This window comes from Procambarus clarkii, chromosome 59 (genome assembly GCF_040958095.1).
Source record: "Procambarus clarkii isolate CNS0578487 chromosome 59, FALCON_Pclarkii_2.0, whole genome shotgun sequence".
In the NCBI taxonomy this organism is placed as follows: domain Eukaryota; kingdom Metazoa; phylum Arthropoda; class Malacostraca; order Decapoda; family Cambaridae; genus Procambarus; species Procambarus clarkii.
The window spans coordinates 24,291,180-24,315,323 of record NC_091208.1 but is presented as its reverse complement, the minus strand read 5'-3'; the positions used below and the strand labels follow the sequence as shown (position 1 = coordinate 24,315,323).

The window sequence follows — 24,144 nt, the reverse complement described above, 5'->3', positions numbered from 1 at the left end:
CAGTTGGGTAAAGACAAAACTCACTATTTATTTTAAACACAACATGTTATATTAATCAAAATTGCTTAACAGATCTTGCCCAAAATAATTTGTAAAAATAGGCAATGTATGTGTTTGAAGGAAGCGTAACTACCCACTTTTGCCACTACTTTGTATATAGGGTAATATTTGATTATTATGCCAATTGTGCCACCAACTGGTTGTAGCATTTCCCAGATAAAGTGTCTTGTTCTGAAGGACAGACGACCCGGTTGAACATTATAAGATTTGGAAACATTTTTCTGAATACAGCGCTTGGACTCAAGTTGCTTATTGTGTTTTAAGTCATATTTTCAGCCTTCGACTGCTATTAACTATCGCAGCCAAAGGGTTAATCCCACTTCTCATCCTATTTATTTCTGTCTTCAATATACTTTTACCAAAATGTTGACAAAGACACTGACCTTCTCCTGATCTTGTCCAGCAAGATTGGCTGGAAGAGCAGTGGGAGCTGAGGATGGTGGAGGAACACCACGTGGAGGAGGCTGCGAAGGTCCACCTATGGGAGGAGGAGGGTTTCCACCTGTGCACAAAAAAAGGAAAAAGCTCTTAGTTGCCTGAGTACTCTCCAGTAATGAGTATAAAAACTTTACATTTATACTCAAAACACACAAATGAAATAAAAAACCAGCGTTGAATGTAATGAAATGCCATTTTCTGGATGAGCCCCGGAGGCTCCCTGGAGCTTATCGGGCTAATGTATGCTATGTTAGACCGGGACATTAGCTATGGAGTTCAGACCTACCAGGAACTAGTGCCAGAACCTGGCCCCTTCAGAGAGGTTTCAGGGAGCAATGGCCCTGGAAAACCTCCTTGTGGTTGGGGTTTCTCCTTATCTGCCATCGACCGGGGTTAAGCACCCAGAAAGGTAGGCATAACAAAACAAACCCCACATGGTAAGAAACTACAACAAAAAATCAAACAGAGGTAGAAACTCCCTACAATCCCAAGGAAACAATCAAACAATCAATTTACTGCCGCGCCGGTCGTCCGCGCAGCCCTCCCCTCCCCGGGAGGGGGAGGGGAGGGCCCCGGACCTCACCGCGCCGGCTGCCTTCAGTTCGGAAGGCTTCACCCAACTAGGCTTCAACCAACACAAAAAAAAAAAAAAAACGCCGACCGGATGGGAGGGAGGGAAGCCAGGGAGCCTCTTGGGCTCACCCAGAAAATGGCGTTTCATTACATTCAACGCTGGTTTTCTGTGTGGAGCCCCTATGGCTCCCTGGAGCTACATACCCATAGAGAAAAAAAATAGGGACTTACCCAGGAGGCGGCGGCCACAATCTCCTCAACGCGAAGTCGAGACAACTGGCTGCAACCTGCGACCCAAAGCAACACAAGAACGCCGAGGAGCAGGGACAGTTCACCAAATAACGGGCGGCCAGGACCCTGTTCGACTTCCAAAATCCACGCACCTGAATATGTGCCCAAGACATGTTACCAAACATGGCAGCCAAAGCTGCAAACTTTCGAACATCATGGGCGCAAGGATAGACCGCAGGCTGGCTAGACTTAACACTTTCGTCCGGTAACGACGCAGCATTGCGTCATATTTTTACTGTCGGTAATCTCAGTAATGACGCAATGCTGCGTCGTTTACTAAAATAATTGCCAAAAATCAGGTTTTTATCCGATATTTTTTGGGACTGGTGTTCAATATATAATATAATCAATATATAATATATTGAACAAATGTTCAACCCATGTCATGTTCAACACACAACACTGAAGTGGTAAGTACAAAAAGTTGTATTATTTTGTATATTTTTTTTTTGTTCATACTTTCGCGTATTGTACTGGCAATATTATTCTTCAATTGGCCCTTATATGCACATATCCATATAAAGCATTCTATTAGAAACAATTTCATACCTAAATGAGCGTTGTAACACGAAAATTGAGATTAGCAACCGGTAAAAATACTAAACATTTGTGGGCAGGACTTGGGAGTGTAGCTGGAAGGCGTCTGGGCGCTCACTCGTGGTTAACGCGTGGCCCGTCTTCAACTCGTCGGCGGGTGGAGCGTGACCAGGTTTTTTATTTTATATGCTAATATTCCTCTAGAGAATTCTATCGCGAACCCATTGATACCAAAATGAAAGACCTAGGACGAAAATTGAGGTGACCAGAGTGAAAAGAGTGAACACATTTTATCGCTTTTGCGCGCTCCTGGGTAACTCGTTCGCACTTTCTCTGTTTGCTGCGGGTAATTAGCCAGGCTTTTGGAGTTTATATGCCTTTAGTGCTGTAGCGAATTTTATTGCGAACACAATGATACCAAATTTAATCTCGTAGGACGAGAATTGAGGTGACAAAGTTGAAGAGAGTATACACTTTTCAGAATTAACCCGCGCTCCCGTGAAACGCTGGGACCCACTACGCATAGTTGAGGGGTGGCGGGCGTGGTGCGCGAAAGTGTTAATTAATAACCTTGCAGACAACCTGGGAGACCCTAGCCCTGGAACAGGGAACGAGGGAAACCGGATCAACCCAAAGCGCATCCCCAGCCACTCCGGCCGAAGCATGCAGATAACGGCGAAGTGCTGCAACCGGACACAACACATGATGCACCCCCGGCCGAACCAACCAAGCATCAATGACCCACGGACCCCTCCGGAAAGCAGCCGTCTCGTTCTTTGCCAGAAAGGATGGAGAAGGCTGCAAACGGACAAACCTACCCCCAGGACCAAAAGAGCAGAAACCCCTGCGCCGGAGGAGAGCATGAAGCTCCCCGATCCGGCCCCCAGAGGCCAATGCCAACAAAAACAAAGCCTTAGAAAAACAATCTGGGACCGAAGGGGCCACCACAAACCGAGGAGAGGAAAGATAGGAGAGCACCCTGTCCAAGAACCAGGGCGGCTCAGGAGGCGCATGAGCAGGCCGGAGATGAAACAAGCACGGGAAAGCTTACGAAACAGGGCGGATGTGACGTCCACCCCGAAAGCTAACTTGAGCAGCTCAGCCAGCACCGCACGATTCGAGGTGACAGTATTAGGCATCAAATGACGGTCCTGAAAAAGCCAAGAAAGAAAGGATAAGACGACCTGATCCGAAAGAAAAGACAACCTACGAAGAGCCAGGAAATGGCGAAAAGAATGCCAGGAAACTTCATACTGTCGCCGAGACGCAGAAAACGGTAAGCGTGACGCCCCACAACGAAACCTAACCAGTCCCTGAAACCCGGATGAATAGGAACGTGCCAATAGGCATCCTTGAGGTCCAGGGACACCATCCAGGCACCCGGCTCCAACAGAAGCCGGACCTGAGAGAGAGTAGTCATCCGAAAGGAGGGGCAAGGAATCCAGGGGTTCAGATGGGACAAGTCCAGAATGAACTTCAGATCCACACAGTCCCGTTTCAGCACTGGAAACAGACGGAAAACCCACCTGAGGGACGTAGTCGTTTCGACCATGCCCAAGCGCACCCACTCCAAAATGACTTGACGAAATGCAGGAGAAGAAACCTGCCCTGTTAGCCCCGAACCTTCCAAAGGAGGACGAGTTGCCAACGCCACCGCAGGCCGGATTACACGAGCAAAAAGGCCCACAAATCGTGGGACCAAGTGTGGGCAAACAGAGCGAGCCTCCCCCCCATCGCCCCGTCAACGGGGAAAACCGCGAAAGGGCCGACGCCCCTTACGAGAACCCAACCGTCGAACAGAGCGATCACTGCGCCGACCAGACGACGCTGGCCCCGAAGGGAACAGCAACTCAGAAACTAGCACCAATGGCCCACCTCTACCAGCAGAACCCAGAACCCTGGGACGACCCTTCCGAAACAGCCCAGAACGATCACTTCGGAGAATCAACAAGTCCGCCATAAGACGACAACTAGACGAAGCTGTGTACAGAAACTGAGAGACCGCAGTCTCTGCAAACAGCAACATACAAAACAGAGATGAAAACCTAAGAGCCAGGACCCAAGCGGATTCCAAAGAGAGGGAGAGCATCGCCTGACTGCACACGAGGTGTGAAGCAAAAAACAGAGACACCGCTTCTTTCAGGATGGGGGCAAAGAGCTTCAACAGTGCAGCCGACGCCCTAGCTGCAAAAGTCAGCGTCCCGGACGAAGGCCCTTCACTCAACGCTCCCACATCCTCCTCAAGCCAAGCAGAAGACAGCTCGAGAATGGAAAAGAAACGTAAGACCGAAGTCAAATGCCACGGGATCGCAACTTCTCCGCAACCAACAAAGCCGAAAGCTGAGGAACCTGCACGTGAAGCTGGAAAAGGCCAACATCCCGAGAAAGCACGGGAGCGAACAAGCACGCATTAAGGTGCTCAAACTCGCACCCCAGGTAAACCTGCATAAAAGTAGAAGTTCCCTGCCAATCAAGCGTGAGGGTCCGACAAAACCCATGTCACGCCCCCAACGAAAAGAAAGGGCAGTCTGCCAGCCAGGAAGACTCTGGAACCTCCAAACGCACCCAAAAATAGGAAGAACCGAACTCAAACGAGGACGGATCCATTGCAGAGGCATAACCCGGGTCTCACAAGAGGTATGCAGCAAGAGCTTCCCGAGCCACCTTTGCAGAGATACGGGAAGCAGAAAACCTCTGGAAAGACAGATCCGAGGTACCCAAAGGCGCCCGGAACCGAACCCGGGGAGGAGCCGAACCCAAATCATACTCATACAGGGAAGGGGGATAAAAAAATCCCTCCCCCTGCAACAATAAACCCCGCGAGGAAGGCAAAAGCACCCAAGTGGGGTCAAGGGGGGACCAAGGCCCCCAGGTTGACTCCTCCCCAGCCCCAGGATCCCCCATGTCGGGACCTGGGGCAGAGCCGTCCTCCAAACCCTCTACCCTTGAAGAAAAGGCAGAGTCCAAAGGAAAGGCAGACAAGAGGGGGGTCTGCTGGTGGGACCCAGAAGCCTCGGCAGGAGGAACCGGCTCAAATGCCTCTGTCCCCGACCTGAATGGGGCAGCCCCCGAGGCAGCCCGAGTCTCATTACCAACTAAACCCTGTGCCGAGGCCGAAACCCTCAGACGTTTTGGAGCCGGACACAGGGGGAAGGTGCAGGAAGAACCACAGGGGAAGGACCAGAGGCCACGGCATGAGCCAAAGCCAAAGCAACTAACGCCCCCAGGTCAGGGTCCCTAAAACCAAAATGGGGCAGCCTCGGGGCATCCGGGTGGGAAACCAACCTGAACCTAACATGCAACGCTGATGCTGCCTGTACCCTAACAGGAACATCCTCAGAGTAAAACTGGAGCACAAGCAGAGAACATGACTTGCAAGACTCCGGGTCAAAGGTGTCATTGACCCAACAGGCAGCATGACGGAGGCAAAACAGGTGACTGTCACCCTGAGACAAGAGCACACTGCAACCTTCAAACCCGCACAAGGCAGGCTGGAACTCGGGAGACGCATCCATGGGTCCACCGAGCCCCGACAGGGGTTTCCAGGGCCCGTAGGTTAGCAACTACGGGAAGCCCGGGCAAGGTGTTGCTAACTGGTTAAGAAACCCAAACAAAACAAGGGTAAATGATAATACTGAAAACCCCTGGGATGTGTACAAGCACGGGGGACTATCAGAGGGCCACCAAAACAATACCAGGGGAACTATAGACCCACAAGGCGGGAACCTCCACCAGGCAAACAAAAACAAAACAAAAGAAAACCCCCGCAAAAGTACACCGTCCCCAGAGGCAACAGGAACCGGTCGCCGCTTAGGTGGCAGGCCGCGCAACACCTTGACGCCTTAACCAGCACAATACCACTCCCTACCCAAGGCCAAACAAGGGCCCCAAGCCCCAGCTGGCCCCAAGGGCGAAGCAAATGCAGAGCAGCAAGAACCCCTACGGGAGCAGTTCCCGAACGCCCCAGAGAAGATAACCCTGACACGCAGGAGCAGTACTCACAGGGCGCTTAGGGAAGGAAGCCCTTAAGCGCATGCAGCCCCGGCACTGATGAGGTACTCCTGGCCACCGCACACCACACAAAGAGAGCAGAGAACGCCACTCGAGGCAAACACCGCCCAGGAATTTGAGGCCAGAGAAGCGTCTATCCCGGTTGACACTAGCTTACGAACTGAAGGCAGCCGGAGCGGTGAGGTCCGGGCCCCCCCTCCCCCTCCTGGGTAGGGGAGGGCTGCGCGGATGACCGGCGCGGCAGTAAATTGATTGTTTGATTGTTTCCTTGGGATTGTAGGGAGTTTCTACCTCTCTGTTCGGTTTTTTGTCGTAGTTTCTTACCATGTGGGGTTTGTTTTGTTATGCTTACCTTTCTGGGTGCCTAACCCTGGTCGATGGCAGATAAGGAGAACCCCCAACCATAATGGGGTTTTCCAGGGCCATTGCTCCCTCAAACCTCTCTGAAGGGGCCAGGTTCTGGCGCTGGTCCCTAGTAGGTCTGAACTCCATAGCTAATGTCCCAGTCTAACATAACATACATTAGCCCGATAAGCTCCAGGGAGCCGTAGGGGCTCCCCACAGAAAAGAGGTATCTGAAAACCAATACTGAGACATACAAGAGAACCAAAGCAACATTCAACATATAAACCTGCTAAAAGTAACACTACTTTATAGTTATAAGGTTAAAGTAATATTGTATTTTTACATATAGGACTACTGCATAACTTTGACCTCTTAGAAGTCAATAAACTCACTGCTTCTGAAGTCTTTATCCTGAGGGAAAGCTGGTCTTCCCCCTCGAGGGTCACGAGTTTCACTGGGAGGATTGTTACGGTAGTCTCTGTCTCTATCTGCAGCTCGAGGATCTCTATTGTCACGTTGTTCCCGTGACTCGGTACTTCTCTGATCCCGGCTGTCTCGAGAGTCACGGTAGCTGCGAGAATCTCGCTCTCGGTCTCTATAATGGATAATAATATATTATGTAATACACAATTAGCTTAGATGTTCTATTTCACTCAACATTATACAACCAGACATGTTTTTATTGCATTCAAGAAATTTGTCCTTGGACTGCCACATCTCAATATATGAGCATGGTGTTGAAATAAATACTGGAGATGCAATGATTATAGAGTGCTGCAGAAACACAATAAATAGTTTTTATTTAATATTTCACATACAATGAGAGTCAGTCACAAAGGATATTGGTGGCGCAAGGCAGTCGGCCCTTAGCATTCTAAAGTAACACCTTTCGAGTGTTAATTTTCACAAGTTGCCTTCAGGTCAGGATGCGTCAGGTGACCTCGATCTCTGCTAAGCTGTTAATTGCAAACAGATGGCTGTGTTGTTTCCAACAAACAAGCTGCTGTCTAGGTGCAGTAGGAAGATAGCCAGAGGCTATCTCCTGGTAGGCAGAGTCTAGCTGTCCAGCTAGACAAAACTAGCTGGGACTTCAACATAGGACTACAAAACCTAAGATGTCTGGATAGGGTATAACAACATATTCAGAACCCCAGACCTCACAGTGATACAGCAAAAAAACAGCGTTGAATGTAATGAAACGCCATTTTCTGGGTGAGCCCCGGAGGCTACCTGGAGCTTATCGGGCTAATGTATGTTATGTTAGACCGGGACATTAACTATGGAGTTCAGACCTACCAGGGACCAGCGCCAGAACCAGGTAGAAAAACAAAAAGAAAAAGAAAAACCCCGCAAGAGGACAGCATACCCAGGCGGAACAGAGCCGGCCGCCATGAATGGTGAAAACAAGCTACGCAGTACTCTGCGCTCCTATCAGTGCAAACTGCCCTTTACCTGAAGGTGAACAAGGGAGACAGAACACCCTAGCACACAAAGGGCGGCCGAAAACCAAACAGCAAATGGCCAAGTAGAGGCAGAACCCAAGGAACTTGTGGAAGGTGGCCCCAAGCCCAAGGGTAGTACTTTACAGGGCACCTAGGGAAGGAAACCCTAGGTGCATGCAGCCCGAATACTAGAAAATCACTCCCGGCTCACACACCACCTGGAAGACAGTCACCACACGCTAGGTACGGTGCTGAAACAACCACCGGAACCAGATCACATGACCTCAGCCTTTAGCATCAGCCGAAGAACTTGGGTGTGGATCGCCAGAGCAGGAGGTCTGAGGCTCCCCCTTCCCCCTCGCGGGGAGGGGGGAGCTGCGCAGACGGAGGTGTGGCGACGGGTGATGTCATATTAACACTTTGGTGCACCCCGCTCGCCACCCCTCAACTGTGCGATATGGGACCCAGGGTGTCACTGGAGTGCGCGTAAAATCTGAAAAGTGTATACTCTCTTCAACTTTGTCACCTTAATTCTCGTCCTACGAGATTAAGTTTGGTATCATTGTGTTCGCAATAGAATTCTCTACAGCACTAAATGCATATAAACTCCAAAAGCCCGGCTAATTACCCGCAGCAAACAGAGAAAGTGCGAACGAGTTACCCAGGAGCGCGCAAACGCGATAAAATGTTTTCACTATTTTCAGTCTGGTCACCTCAATTTTTATCCTAGGTCTTTCATTTTGGTCTCAATGGGTTCGCAATAGAATTATCTAGAGGAACATTAGCATATCAAATAAAAAACCTGGTCACGCTCCAACCGCCGACGAGTTGAAAACGGGCCACGCGTTAGCCGCGAGTGAGTTCTCAGCCGCCTTCCACCTACACTCCCAATTCCCGCCCTTTTCAAGCCTTTCTTTCGCAATTTTCTTCCTGGAAGGGCCTTGTTCATGATCACTATCCATCGTGGAGTAAGCGTGGATAGTTTCTAAAGCCGCAGTAAGAAATATAGCCACGGAAAATAGGCGAAATGTTCACAAGTTTGAGATGCGAGGGGAGGCGACATTGGTCACAACAGTGGAGCGAAAGCAATGGGCCCACGGCATGTGCCAAGCCACCTGAGGGCCACGAGGCTCAACAAGGAAAATGGGAAGACATCGGCGCGCATTTTAAAACCAGTCCCAAAAAAATCGGATAAAAGCTGATTTTTGGCGATTATTTAAAGTGGATGACGCAATGCTGCGTCATCCCCGGAATTACCGCCAGTAAACGGATGACGCAATGCTGCGTCATGCCCGGGCGAAAGTGTTAATTTGCTAGTTTTTGTTTGGGGAGTTCTATTCACTCATTCGTTTTTTGTTTTGCAATTTTCACCAAAATAAGGGTTTGTTTTGGGACGCTTACCTTTCTGGGTGCCTGACCTGGTCGATGGCAGACATAGAATGCTTCCAACCACACAGGGGTTTCTATAGGCCATTGCTCCCCTTGCCTCTCTAGAGGGGGGCCAGGTTCTGGCTAGTGGTCCCCGGTAGATCCAAAGAACTCCATACACATGACTGATGCCAAAGTCTGACATTAGCATATCAGCCTAGTAAGCTCCGGGGAGCCGTAGGGGCTCCCCCCCAGAAAAAAATATTTATAATAATTACATGTATTATAATTACATTATAAAATTTCATATTGATGTTTTTGGGGTGGAATGGATTACAGTAATTGTTTTCCCATTATTTTAAATGAGGAAATTCGTTTCGCAATATGAGCGTTTCACATGATGAGCTTGGTGCAGGAATGGATTAAATTCGTTAACCGAGGTTCCTCTGTATTTGCATGGCTATGTTCACTAAACATCAGATCATCAGACATCACAATTCCTGGGTCATTTACACGTTGTCAGGCATATCATGGTAAGGATATTTCTCGTGTGCTTTTCATTAGCTGGTACTAATTTCCTTCACGCAGTTGCTCGTTATGTTACACTTATCCTTTCTGGTGAATTTTCCTAGGTTTTAGGTTGATCTCTGCTTCCTAAGCTACCCCTTGTTTCATAAAGAGAGCCAGATTCTGGTATTGGCTTCTGGTAGGCAAGGGTGGAGATGCAATTTTTAAGGCTTTACAATGCAGCATGCACAAGTGCTTATAGTACGGCAAACTAATATGAGGGCAGTCCTAGAAATGCACATTTCCCCAACATGCAATTTTGTTTCTTTATCAATTAAACATGAATGAATTTTGTTTACTAAACTGCAACATGTTGAAGGTTTAACTTAAAAAATCAATAACATTTTTTTAATGCCCATATACTATACTGGTAGTGAATATCCATATACAGTGGCACCTCAATTAACGAGTTTAATCCATTCTGGCACCGAGCTCGTTATGTGGAAAACTCGTCTTAAGAAACAAATTTCCCCATTTAAAATAAAGGAAATAAATTTAATCCATTCCACTCCCAAAAACATCCATACTTGTATGACATTTTATAATGTAAATATAATACTGCACATGTAATTATAAATGTTTTGTTGTACTGTTTTCATGTTTACTTTACCTTATGAAGAGTTGTTGCTGACTTGAGGGAGAAAGGAGGAGGAGAGGGGTTATGGTGTGGAAGGAGAATCCACCTCTGAGTCAGGCAGTCTCTCTCTTCTTGGGAATTTCACCCCACTGGGACCGGGTTGTGGTTCACTATCACTGGCTCTTCTTTTCTCAACTTTTGCAAAGAACGTATCTATTGACAATTGCTTTTGTCTTCGTTTTAGGATGTTCCTAAAACAAGACAGCAAATTGTTATTAAACACGTTCACACACCGGGTTGTTACTGCTTTATCAGGGTGATGCTTTTCCAAGAATGCGGTCACCATTTCAAACAATCCCAACATTTCCCTGATCTCACTGGAAGAGGCATTATCCTCCCTTACCTCCTCATCCCCTTACTAATGGTGCAAATTGTTGATGAGGACCTGCCATACTCCTTTGTCAGATCAATCACACAGACACAACGCTCATGCTTTGCTATAATTTCCTTCTTCAAATCCACAGTAATTGTGTCTTTCTTCCTCTTGACAACAATATATTTAGCAAGCAGCTTCTTTGGCAACATCGTACGTTACAAATTGTAGTCACAAAACCACAAAAAAACAAAGAAAAGCACAAATAAATGCAGAAGGATCCTTGTCATGCGCGATACAACAACACTGGCGTTAGAGGCGTCGGAGGCGTCGGAGAATTTGCGAGAACCCGCGAGAAGCTAGGAAGCACCATGTGGTTTTGCTCGTCAATAGAGATGAAGCTCGTCAATAGAGACAAATTTGTTGCGAATGGCTTGCTCGTTACTCGAAATGCTCGTAGATAGAGCCACTCGTTAATCGAGGTGCCACTGTACTATATAAACATACATATATGCATGCATCATCTGTCATTAAATACAAATTTTTATGTAATGCATGACAGCAAATAATTGACTAGCACACCTGCTCTCTCTGGGGTCGGCACGGGTAAAGTTTTCTCGTGGTTCACGACTCGGTGGAGGTTCCCGAAACCGTTGCTCCCGCTGGTCTGTCCTCTGGTCCCGCTGGTCATAATCACCACGTGGATCACGGGGATACCTGTAGTAACAAATAACAAACATGACCATTCAATTTAAAGTATGTAAATGAGGTTTACAGTATGCTTGTAATAGCTCAAGATTACCCGAACCTTGATTACAAAAGATGATACTACACGTTTTGTCAAAAAAAATTATTTTAAAGTATTACCCATATTTCTGAGCTTAACCCATTTAAGTAACTTCTAATTCAATATCTCACCCCCCTCCCAAGAAAAACAGCACACTGCAGTTTGAATTAGGGAAACCTTCCCTACCCTGACACAGCAGGGATAATTTCAAACCACATTTGCCAAACCATTACTGTGAAAAGGGGTAAATAGGAGAATTCTCAGTCCATTCCTGAATGTAAAAAAAGCCAGCGATTAATGTAATGAAACGTCATTTTCTGGGTGAGTCCCAGAGGCTCCCAGGAGCTATCCAGGCCGATATGGATATATTAGCTTTCTGGCATCAAAGTGTATGGAGTTCGGCCTACCGGGGACCATAAGTCAAAACCTGGCCCCTCAGATGAGGCACGAGGAGCAATGGCCCATAGTGTGGTTGGGAGCATTCTATGTTTGCCATTGACCGGGTCTGGCACCCAGAAAGGTATGCACCACAAAACAAACCACTTTTCTAGTGAAAATATTGCTACCAAAAGCTGAACAAAAGGAAAAAACTACCCCCAGACGAAAATTAGCAAACGAGCATGACGTTATCACGTAGCCGTGCCGCTGTCTGCGTAACCCCGCTCCCCTCCCCAGGAAGGGAAAGGGGTGCCCCAGACCCCTTATGCCAGCGATCCAATGGTCAGTTCTTAGGCTAGATGTCAAAAACACGTGAAAAACACCGCCGACTGGAGGGAGGGAGGGAGGGAGGGAGGGATGCGGGGAGCCTCTGGAACTCGCCCAGAAAATGGTGTTTCATTACATTCAACTCTGGTTTTCTGGGGGGAGCCCCGTTGGCTCCCCGGAGCTACTTACAAACGATAAAGAAAAAGAGGGAAGAACCCGGGAGGCGAATGCCATGCGCTCTAAATTCAAAATCAAGACAACTGGCAAAACCAAAGGACCCTGCGGATGACCCGGAAGACCCGAACCCTGGATCAGGAAGGAAGGAAGGAAGGAAGGAAGGAAGGAAGGAAGGAAGGAAGGAAGGAAGGAAGGAAAGGAAGGAAGGAAAGGAAGGAAGGAAGGAAGGGAACCCGGACAACGCAAAGCGCGTCCACAGCCACAGAGGCCATGACGCACAGATAACAAAGGAGAGTCGCAACCAAACACAAAATATGATGCACCCCCGGGCTGACCAAGCATCAACAACCCAAGGACCCCTCCAGAAAGCAGCAGACCCTATCATCACCAGAAAAGGAGGAGACTGCTGTAAACAAACAAACCTACCACCAGAACCATATAAGCAGAAAAGTCCCTCTGCCGAAGGAGAACACAAAGCTCCCCAACCCAACCCCCAGATTCCAATGCCAACAGGAAAAGAACCATAGAAACACAATCCTGAACCGAAGGAGCCACCACAAATCGAGAAGAGAGAAAAGAGCGCCCTCAGTCCAATGACCAGGACGGCTCACGAGGCGCATGAGCAGGCCGGAGGTGAAACAATGCACGAGACAGCTTGAGGAACAGAGCAGAAGTAACATCAATGCCGAACGCAAGCTGCAGTGGCTCCGCCAGTGCCTCACAATACGAGGCGACAGTATTAGACAGAAGATGACAGTCCTGGAACAACCACGAAAAGAAGGACAAGACAACCCTATCAGAGACCGAAGTACACCCATGCAGTGATAGGAAAAACCAGAAGGACTGCCAGGAAACTGCACACTGCTGCCAAGACGAAGCATTCAAGTGGGAAACCAACAACGAAGCCACCTGCGCCCCAAACAAATGATGATTGACAAGTCATAAACTCCATACACGATGACTCGCAGAGAAGAACGAACCAGCCTCATACCGAGTTGGACTGATCTGCTGAAAGAGGCAGAGCTGTGGGAAGACCCTCGGGTTCGGACACCGAGCAAGCAGTGCCTGAAACCAAGATTGAGCTGGCCACCAAGTAGCCAGAAGGACAACTCTCCCCTGGTACATCTCCCAGCGAATCAGAACCTGGAGCAATAGCTGAACCGGGGGAAAGAGGTATAGGTAACCCCACCTCGCCCAGTCCTGCCTGCAGGCATCGACCTCGATGGCCTCGCGGTCAGGGAAGAGAGAGGCAGAAGGGACGTCCCCAAAGGATTGGTTGTCAAAGGATTGATTGCTGCTTGGTTGGTTTGGCCGGGGGTGGTGCTTCTTGTGTTCAGTTGTGGCTCTCAGCCATTACCTGCATGCTGCGGCCTCTGTGGCCATGGACGAGCTTTGGGTTGACCTGGATTCCCTTCATCCCTGTTTCGGGGTTTGGGTCTCCCGGGTCATCTGCAGAGTCATTCGGTGTTGGCAGTTGTCTTGTTTTCGGGTTTGGGTGCATAGTTTCTGCCTCCCGGGTTTGTCCCTCTTTTGTCCTTGTCTTTGAGAAGATAGCTACACGAAGCCAAAGGGGCTTCCCCCCAAAAAACCAGCGTTGAATGTAATGAAACGCCATTTTCTGGGTGAGCCCCTACGGCTCCCTGGAGCTTATCGGGCTAATGTGTGTTATGTTAGACCGGGACATTAGCTAAGGAGTTCAGACCTACCAGGGACCAGCGCCAGAACCTGGCCCCTTCAGAGAGGTTTCAGGGAGCAATGGCCCTGGAAAACCCCATATGGTTGGGGGTTTTCCTTATCTGCCATCGACCGGGGTTAGGCACCCAGAAAGGTAAGCATAACAAAACAAACCCCACATGGTAAGAAACTACAACAAAACCCGAACAGAGAAGTAGAAAACTCCCTACAATCCCAAGGAAACAAGCAAACAAGCAAACATCACACTTTACTGCCGCGCCGATCGTCCGCGCAGCCCTCCCCACCCCGGGAGGGGGAGGGGGAAGCCCCGGACCTACCGCGCCGGCTGCCAAGCTCCAGTTCGGAAGCTAAGCGTCAACCAACGCGAAAAAAACGCCGACCGGTGGGGAGGGAGGGTTTCCAGGGAGCCTCCGGGGCTCACCCAGAAAATGGCGTTTCATTACATTCAACGCTGGTTTTCTGTGGGGAGCCCCTACGGCTCCCTGGAGCTTCATACCCAAAGAGAAGGAAAAGAAAGGGCTAACCCGGGAGGCGGCCGCCACAAACTCTGCAACGCAAAGCCAAGACAACCGGTCGCAAACCTGCGACCCAAGGCAACAAGAACGCCCAAGAACAGACGCACATATGGATGGGCGGCCAAAAACCTGTGCGACCCACAAATCCCTGCGCCCGAAATGAGCCCGAGACGTCACCAACACAGCAGCAAATGCTGCAAACGTCTGAACAGCATGGGCGCAAAGACAGACCGCAGGAAGAAGGAAAACACTGCGGACGACCTGGGAGACCCGAGCCCTGAAAACATAGAACGAAGGAACCGGATCAACCACAGCGCATCCCCAGGCACGGTACGCCGGCAACAGCAAAAAGCACAACCGGACAACACAGGACGCACCCCTCGGCCAAACCAAACAAGTACCAATACCCCAAGAACCCCTCCGGAAAGCAGCCGTCTCGACCGTCGCCAGGACAGAGAAAGGCTGCACACCAATAAAGCTACCACCAGTACCAAAGAGGAGGAAACTGAAACCGAAGGGGCTACCACAAACTGAGGGGAAGATAAGAAGGCACCCTGAACAAAGACCAGGATGGCTCAGGCGACTCATGAGCAGGCCGGAGGGTAAACAAAACGCGAGAAAACGTAATAAACGTCATACTGTCTCCAAGACGAAGCTCGCAGGTGGGACACCGTCAACAAAGCCACCTGAACACCATAGAGATGGTGATACCTGCGTCAAAATACCAGACGCGAAGAGCCAAAGAGAAGGCCGAACCAGTCACGGACAGGACCGATTCGGCCTGCTGAAAAAGGCGAAGCCTCAGGAAAAACGCCCCGGGTACGGACACCTATCAAGCAGCGTCGGAAAAGAAGGCCGGGCCGGCCACCATGGAACCATAAGGACTGTTCTCGTGGGAATGGGCTGCAACCGAGCTAGAACCCGAAGCAACAGCTGGACCGGGAGAAGAGGTACAAGTACCCCCCACCTCGACCAGGCCTGCCGAAAGCCTCCACCGTGAAGTCCTCGCAGGTGGGAAGGGCGCCACAAAACAGGCGACGCCTAGACCACGCCGACCCGAAGACGTCCATGGCCAGGAGTCCATAAGCCCAACAGAGCCAACAAAACGAATCGGCGACGACTGGCCAACCCACGAAGAGGAATGAACCGAGACAGCTGTCCACCAGGACGCAGGACACACCCCGGACACGAACCACACGGTTAACCAAACCCCCTGTGGTTCCGGCAAGAACCACCAGAGAACAGTCCAAACAGAGCTGAATGGTAGAGTACCTAGTGACCCAAACCCTCCGAAGCGCAAACCAGACAGCCATGAACACCTGAACCGGGCTGAGAGCCCGATGGACAGACAGACTCCATCAACCTCGGCTGACCTGGTGAGCACAGGTCACAAAGCCCCAGCCGAGAGACGACCCGTCCGTGAACACATCGAGCGAAGGCTCGGGGAGGTGCCAAGGCACGGAACCCCGAAAACCCCAAAGAGGAAGCTGGTGACGCAGCACCAACACCAGATCCCTAGAGGAACCCAAGGAATGCAAGAGGCGGAAGGGGAGTCTCCGTAGGAACCAACCGACACCGGAGCCAAACCCGACGCCGCGGACAGACAAGCACGCCGAAGTGCAAACTCCCGCACAACCGCCCAAGCAACCGCTGAGCAACCCGGGACCCCCTCCTGAACAGCCAAAGGCGGGACCACAGCCGCAGTAACACTGCCGGAGGGAAGACAATGAGGGGCCCAAGAGCCTGAAACAAGGCCCAGGTCCGAACCCGGGACGGAAACAGAAGGTAAAACCTCCAGATCACCAGGAAACCAAACCCAGCGATCTGGAAAGAACCATCCCCTGGCGAGCAGACAAGCGGACTGACTGGGAGCCCACTCCAGCCAGTCGTCGAGGTAGGCCAGACACCGAATCTCAGACGCAGACAGGGCACGAAGATCCGGTAAAGATGCAAAGAGTATACAAAGTGCCCTTTACAAAATAGGGAAGGCAATAAAAACAGCAAACCTGAAGCCCCACCACCAAAGCATTATATGACAATCATATTAAGACATATCATGACATGACAATCATGATATAACTATATGACAATTATAATCAAAGCATTATATGACAGAGTGCTGGGAAGACGGGACACCACGAGAGTAGCTCTCATCCTGTAACTACACTTAGGTAAGTACACATAGGTAATTACCAACCGTGCTAGCCCCAGAAAAACTGGAGAGGAACGTGCCAAGAAGTGACCTGGAGGTCCAGGTCCACCATCCATGCACCCGGCCCTAACAGAATCCGAACAGGAGACAACAGTCCTCCGAGGAGGGCAGAGGATCCAGGGCGCAGACTGAAGTAGTCCAGAAGAACTGCAGACTGGAAAAGCTCATGACTGCAAAGAGCAGACGGGAAAAGCTCATGACTGCAAAGAGCAGACGGGAAGCCCAGAAGGATGGGGCGGATCGACCACGCCCCACACACCCACGAAGAGGAAATGACGAAGCGCAGGGGAAGAAGCCCACCCCGCCAGCTCTGAACCCCCCCAAGGGGGAGAAGCCGTCCTCCGACGCCAGCAGAGGCCGGAAGACAACCCAAAGCGCCCACCAACAGCGGGACCAAGCGAGAGGCAACAGAGCAAGCTGCTCCCCCAGCGCCCAGTCAACAGAGAAGGGAACAGAACCCCTTCAGAAAGAAAAAGTACACTACCGAAGTCATGAGGAGAGACTACGGGAATGAAACCACACTTCGCTGGAAGACGAAGTGAGGGGAGACCTGATCACCACATTCAAGATACCCAAGGGAATCGACAGGGTTGATAAGGACAGGCTATGTAACACAAGGGGCACACGCACTAGGGGACACAGGTGGAAACGGAGTACCCAAAAGAGCCACAGATAGAATAATTTTTTTTTTTTTTTTTTTTTTTTTTTTTTTTTTATATAGTGTCAGAATGGGAACGGGAAAGCACTAGGAAGTAATGTGGCGACTCCTCACACAAGCACTAGGAAGTAATGTGGCGACTCCTCACACAAGTAACGAGGCTGACCCCCATACAATGTCACATGTAGACATGACAGAGCCCAAGAGGCACAGAAACCGATACACCTGTTGATGGACGGTTGAGAGGCAGGACCAAGGAGCCAGAGCTCAACCCCCACAAGCACAACTAGGTGAGGACATACATTGTAAAAGCACAAGCCGCCGACTAGTGGCAGAGAGCACTATGCCGGCCAGGCAAAGAAGGCACAAAACTGCATCAAAAAGGCCCACCTCGACAGCAAAATCACAAAGTCCCAGCACAACCACAACATGTGCCAAGACCCAAAAAGCTCAGTCTGCAAGCCAGGAAGACCCCGGAACCCCAAAAGGCAGAACCGGGTTACACGAGGAAACAAAGTCCCCTGAACCCACAAAAGGGGGCCCAAGAGGAAGAAACCTCCAGAACGAAACCAAGGAACCCAAAGGAACCCAGAATCGAACCAGGGGGAGCCCAAACCACCACATTTGCCGGCGGAGACCACCACTGAAAGGCAAAGCACAGACCCCAGCAGAACGCCCTGGGAAAACGGTCCCAACAGACCGAAAACCGAGGGGCAAGGTGTGGGAGCAAGCATACCAGCCAGGGGCACTGAGCCTAAACCCATAGGCTCAGACCCAAAATCAACACCCAAACGTTCCCAGAGGAACAGGCAACGGCAAGAAAACACCAGAAAAACAAAGAAACGACAACAGGAGAACAAAAACCCTGAAAATTTTTTGAAAACTCACCAGAGACGCTCGCTCGCACACCCAGACGCATGTAAACAAACCGCAACGCCGCCCTGGTGGCCACGCCGTGAAACCGGCAGACGAAAATGGCCGCCAGCAGGGGCTGTGACTGACGCTAAATACACAAAAACACGCCAGCAAATGTGGGAAGCTAGCAGACTGGAAGGGCGAAAAACGCCGCCCAACAGCAGAAAAACCCCTGAAGGGGCAAAACCGCCCCAGAACTGCTAGCAGGCAACCCCCACAGCCCCGGGAACCAACAACAGAGGCCCCGGGGCAGAGCCGTCCTCCAAGCCCTCCGCCCTGAAAGAAAAGCAAGAGTCCATGGGAAAGGCAACAAGAAAGGGCCGCTGGTAAGACCCAGAAGCCTTGGCAGGAGGCACAGGCTCAAACCTCCGTCCCCAACCCGAACGGGGCAGCCCCCGAAAACCGCCCGAGTCTCTGCCGCAACTAAACCCCGCCCCGACCCCGAAACCCGCAGACGGTCCGGAGCCGGGAACATGGAGAGAAAGGGGCGAGCAGCACCTAACCAAACGGGGCGGCCACGGGGCATTCGAGTGGGAAACCAACCTAGCATGTTGCAGCAACCTAACCTAGCTTGCAACATGGATGCCGCCTGTACTCCGAACAGTAATAACATCAGGAGAGTACTGGAGAACAAGCAGAGAATCACTCGCAAGACTCCGGGTCAAGGTGTCAGTGACCCAACAGGCAGCACGACGGAGGTAAAATTGGCGACTGTCACCCGGAGACAAGGGAACAGCAACCAACGATCCCGTATAAGACGGGTTGGAACCCGGAAGACACATTCAATGGTCCCCCGAGCCCAGACAGGGGTTTCCAGGGCCCGTAGGGTAACAACTACGGGAAGCCCGGGCAAGGTGTTGCTAACCGGTTAAGAAACCCAAACATAACAAGAGGGTAGATTATAGCACTGAAAACCCCTGAGACGTGTACAAGCACGGGGGCCTAGCAGAGGGCCGCCAAACACTACCAGTGGAACTATAACCACCTTAGGCAGACCCCCACCAGGCAAGAAAAATGAAAAACAAAAGAAAAACCCCGCAAAAGTACACCGTCTCCAGAGGCAACAGAAACCGGCCGCCGCTTAGGTGGCAGGCTGCGCAACACCTTGACGCCCTAACCAGCACAATACCAATCCCTACCCAGGGCCAAACAAGGGCCCCAAGCCCCAGCTGGCCCCAAGGGCGAGGCAAATGCCGAGCAGCAAGAACCTCTACGGGAACGGTTCCCGAACGCCCCAGGGAAGATAACCCTGTTACGCAAGGGCAGTACTCACAGGGCGCTTAGGGAAGTCAGCCACTAAGCACATGCAGCCCCGGCACTGATGAAGTACTCCTGGCCACCGCACACCACAACACACGGCAGTGAACGCCACACAAGGCAAACACCGCCTAGGAAACTGAGGCCAGAGAAGCGTCAATCGTCGAGCTTGGCAGCCGGCGGGGTAGGTCCGGGGCTTCCCCCTCCCCCTCCCGGGGTGGGGAGGGCTGCGCGGACGATCAGCGCGGCAGTAAAGTGTGATGTTTGCTTGTTTGCTTGTTTCCTTGGGATTGTAGGGAGTTTTCTACCTCTCTGTTCGGGTTTTGTTGTAGTTTCTTACCATGTGGGGTTTGTTTTGTTACACCTACCTTTCTGGGTGCCTAACCCCGGTCGATGGCAGATAAGGAAAACCCCCAACCATATGGGGTTTTCCAGGGCCATTGCTCCCTGAAACCTCTCTGAAGGGGCCAGGTTCTGGCGCTGGTCCCTGGTAGGTCTGAACTCCTTAGCTAATGTCCCGGTCTAACATAACATACATTAGCCCGATAAGCTCCAGGGAGCCGTAGGGGCTCCCCACAGAAAACCAGCGTTGAATGTAATGAAACGAGATTTTCTGGGTGAGACCTGGAGGCTCCCCAGCATCCCTCCCTCCCTCCCTCTGGTGAGCAGCTTTTTCGTGTGTTTTGACATCCAGCCTCACAACTGAAGGTGTGGTTGCCGGCACGAGGGATCTGGGGCTCCCCCCTTCCCCTCTTGGGGAGGGGGGGGGGGAACTGTGTAGACGGCGGCGCAGCAAGTGGTGACGTCATGCTCATTTGCTTGTCTTTCTTTGGGCAGTTCTGTCCACTCATTTGACTTTCAGTAGTAGTTTCAACTAAAATAGGAGGTTTGTTTTGGGATGCTTACCTTTCTGGGTGCCTGACCCGGTTGATGGCAGACATAGAATGCTCCAAATCACATGTGCTATTCTATAGGCCATTGCTTCTCATACTTTGCTTCTCATACTTCTCATACTTCTGAGGGGGGGCCAGGTTCTGGCTCATGGTCCCCGGTAGGCCTATGAACTCCATTCACACTGACTGATGCCAAAGTCTAATATATAACATATCAGCCTAGATAGCACCGGGGAGCTGAAGGGGCTCCCCAGAAAATGCATGTGAAAGCTTGCGAAACAGAGCGGAAGCAACATCCACCCCCGAACGCAAGCTGGAGCGGCTCCACCAACACCACACGATAAGAAGCAACAGTATTAGGCATGAGATGCCAATCCAGAAAAGGTAGAAATTTACAAAAACTTTCGAAGAGAAAGAAAGTGATGGAAAGACCGCCAAGAAACTTCATACTGTCACTAGGAAGAAGACCGCAGGATCGGATACCATCAAAGAAGTCACCTGATCACCATACAAATGGCGATGTACACACGTCTGAAAGACCAGACCCCGTAGTGCGGATCAGTAAGGCGAACCAGCGAGGTACCTCACTGGTCCGACCTGCTGATCACTCATATCAGGGGTGAGTCGTTCTCCTGGCGCCATGTTGGCCAGCCTAGCCTTGGTTTTAGGTACCTTTTGCTCGGTGTTCAGAAAAACCAAACCAGGAGGTTTTTCTGCGGTTCCGAAAACCACCTGGGTTTGGACACTGAGCAAGCAGCACCTGAACTAAGGCTAGGCCAGCCACCATGGAGCCAGGAGAACCACTCACCCTCTGATATCAATCAAGCCATGTCAGAATCTGGACCAACAGCTGAATCAGAGAAAAGAGGGACAGGAACCCCCACCTCGACCAGTCCTGCCGATAAGTATCTACCACGAAGGTTTCACAGTCAGGGAATGGCGTCAAGTACAATGGGAGACACTGAGACCACACCGATGCGAAAAGGGTCCACCTTTGGGTGCATGTACTTCCAACAAAGCCAAAGGAAGGAGAAGGAGTCAACTGTCCACTCTGTGGAAAGAGGAATAAAGCGCGATAAGCCGTCTGCCAGGACGATGGACACACCCGTAATATGAATGGCGTGGAGAGCTAAGATCCGAGAACTCAGCAGAAGAGCTACCCAAAGTGACCAGCCATGGACCGATGGGATTACCCCTGGTTGAGACAATGAACCACTCAGAGCAGTAATGCAGCCGGATCACCGAACCCCGAGGAAGCTGGATTCCTCGAAGTGCCTGCCACACAGCCGCAAACAACCGCACTGTGCCTTAAGCTAGAAGGAAGGATGATGCCCAATTCCCCTGGCCGGCCTGGTAAGCACTGGTCACAAAGCCCAACTGAGAGATGAGGTGTCCGTGAACACAGAGTGAGGGGAAGAGGAAGGCGCCATTGCACCGAGCCCCAAAAACCCGAAGAGGAGACACAGCAACCAATGCAAGGATACTGGGGAACGAAACCAGCGATCGCGTGAAAGGCAAAAGAGGCTGCTCCGAAGATACCAAAACAGCCTCTGAACCCAAACCCAGCACAGCGGATAAACCAGCAGGGAAAAGTTTAGGCTCCAGCACAGCTGCTTGAGCAACCGCCGAGACCCGGGTCCCCCCCATCAAAAACAACTAAAGGCAAGACTGCAACCAGAGCAAAGCCGCAGGAGTGAGAAATGGACGCAGTCAGAGAACCTCACACTTGGCTCAGCCAAGCTCGAACCCGGGATGGAACCAACTGGGACTTCCGCTAAGTTACCAGAACCCGAATCCGGCAAGCTGGGAAAGAACCAGAACCCTGGCAAGCAGGCAAGCAGACCAGCTGGGAGCCCACACCAACCAGTCATCAAGACAAGGTGTCGGCCAGGAAGTCACCGGAACCTCGGAACACACCCGATCAGTGTAAAAGGAACCGAACTCAAACAAAACTACTGTAGACACTCGCTTATCCAGGATTCGAACATCCGGAAAACGTCTTTATATGGCCAAAATCGTGATCGGATAAAGTTATCTCAATATCCGGCAAATACGTCCATGGGAGCCGGATAAAAGCTGGTTTAGCCGGATAAAAAATCGGAGCTGGTTAACTTGCAGCCGATGTTACACTATCCGGACAGTCAGCCGGATAATCATTGAATTGTCTGGATATGAAAGCCATGGGGCGGGCCGTACCGTATTAATACCGTCTGCCTGTGGCTGGCTGGCTCAAGGCGCATGGTGGAGGAGTGGGTGGAGTGGGTGGGTGGTGTCGGGAGGGTGGGAGGGGGAGCATTGGGAGGGACCACCTGGGTACAGGAATTACCATTAATTATAGAACAATTCATCATAGCCAAAAACAAAAGAAATACTAGTAATTATGTAATAACAAATATATAAGTTTCCTAAAAACAATGTGCACAGGCTGAAGTTTCCTTAAAAAATATTGTGAGTTTTTTCCTCCTGGCGGCCTACGTAACGTGCCATAGCTGCCCCAAGTGGACCCGTCCAACCTATGTGCTCCCGCCCCTCGTGTTATCCCACAGTGTCGCGCCAGTAGTGAAATTTTTTTTAAATAAGTTTTTTATTTTCATAGTAACTTTGAACATTTTTGGCCAAGACTATGTCTGGTAGCAGCATCAATCATTCTGGAGGTGTTAAGAGGAAGAAGGTTGTCCTAACAATTAAAGACAAGTTACGTGTTATACATCTCAACCAGCGAGGCATCACAGGCAAGCCAAATGCCTTCAACAAGTGAGGCGTCTCAGGCAAGCTAAATGCCTTCAACAAGTGAGGCTTCACAGGCAAGCCAAGCGCCTTCAACAAGTGAGGCGTAAGCAAGCGCCTTTAACAAGCGAGGCCTCAATGGCAACCCAAATGCCTTCAACCAGTGAGGCTTCAGCAGCTGGCAGTCAAAACTAACTTTGCTTAATGAACTGCACAGTAATTTTAAGTGTTAATTTTAGTGTTGTGTTAGTATAGGTTATGTAAATTGTTAAGAATTCTTAACTTCAAGATGTGTGGCATCAATCAAGAAGATGAACAACAACAAGGTAAGTTGAGGTTTCTAGTTGAATATTTAATAATTATATGTGGCAAGGCAATTCAAATTATGTTGTTTGTAGTATAAAACTAGTTGGAAATGGTCACTTTTGGACTCAGAGGTGAAAAAGTACCATTATCCGGAACACGTGAATATCCGGCTGGGGGTCTTTCCTATATAGTCCAGATAATCGAGTGGAGACAGTAGATCTAAAACGGAGGCGAACACCGGGTCTTACAAGAGGAATGTGCCAAGGGCCTCCCGAACCTCCACAATGGGAAGCCGAGAGGAAGAAACCTCCAAAAAAGACAAATCCTAGGAACCGTAGAGCACCCAGAAACGAACCTGGGGGAAGAGGGAAGCAGCCCCTACCTACCACATTTGCCGACAGATAAGACACATGTTAACAATTTTTTTTGGGGGGGAGGATAAAAATGAGTCCCACAGCTAAAACGACCATAATATAGACAAGATATCAAGAGCCGTAGTCTTGGGAGCCAGACAAGCATACAGGGAAAAGGTCGCTAGGCACAAAATTGGTGCCCAAATAAAATAATGAAAACAAGCCAATGACCACATTCTGTGAATACCAGACTGAGATAATAATATACATTAGTACACTAGTCTCGTACACAAGACAAGACTGCCCTGGGAACACAAGCCCGGGAGATATGACCACCACCCACAATTCCCCAGGGGAACATA

The 24,144-nt window shown here is 50.4% G+C and overlaps 1 protein-coding gene across 2 annotated transcripts in view; it reads right to left on the bottom strand.

Moving 5' to 3' along the window:
* Positions 1 to 24,144, bottom strand: part of CstF64 (cleavage stimulation factor subunit 2 CstF64) — a 119,812-nt gene that overhangs the window by 11,161 nt on the left and 84,507 nt on the right. For both annotated transcript variants that reach the window (XM_045758673.2, XM_045758672.2), the window contains 3 exons: positions 11,165 to 11,299; positions 6,648 to 6,850; positions 444 to 562 (listed from right to left, as the gene is read on the bottom strand). In XM_045758673.2, the coding sequence (XP_045614629.1) occupies positions 444 to 562; positions 6,648 to 6,850; positions 11,165 to 11,299 (457 nt within the window). The remainder of the gene's footprint in view (positions 1 to 443; positions 563 to 6,647; positions 6,851 to 11,164; positions 11,300 to 24,144) is intronic.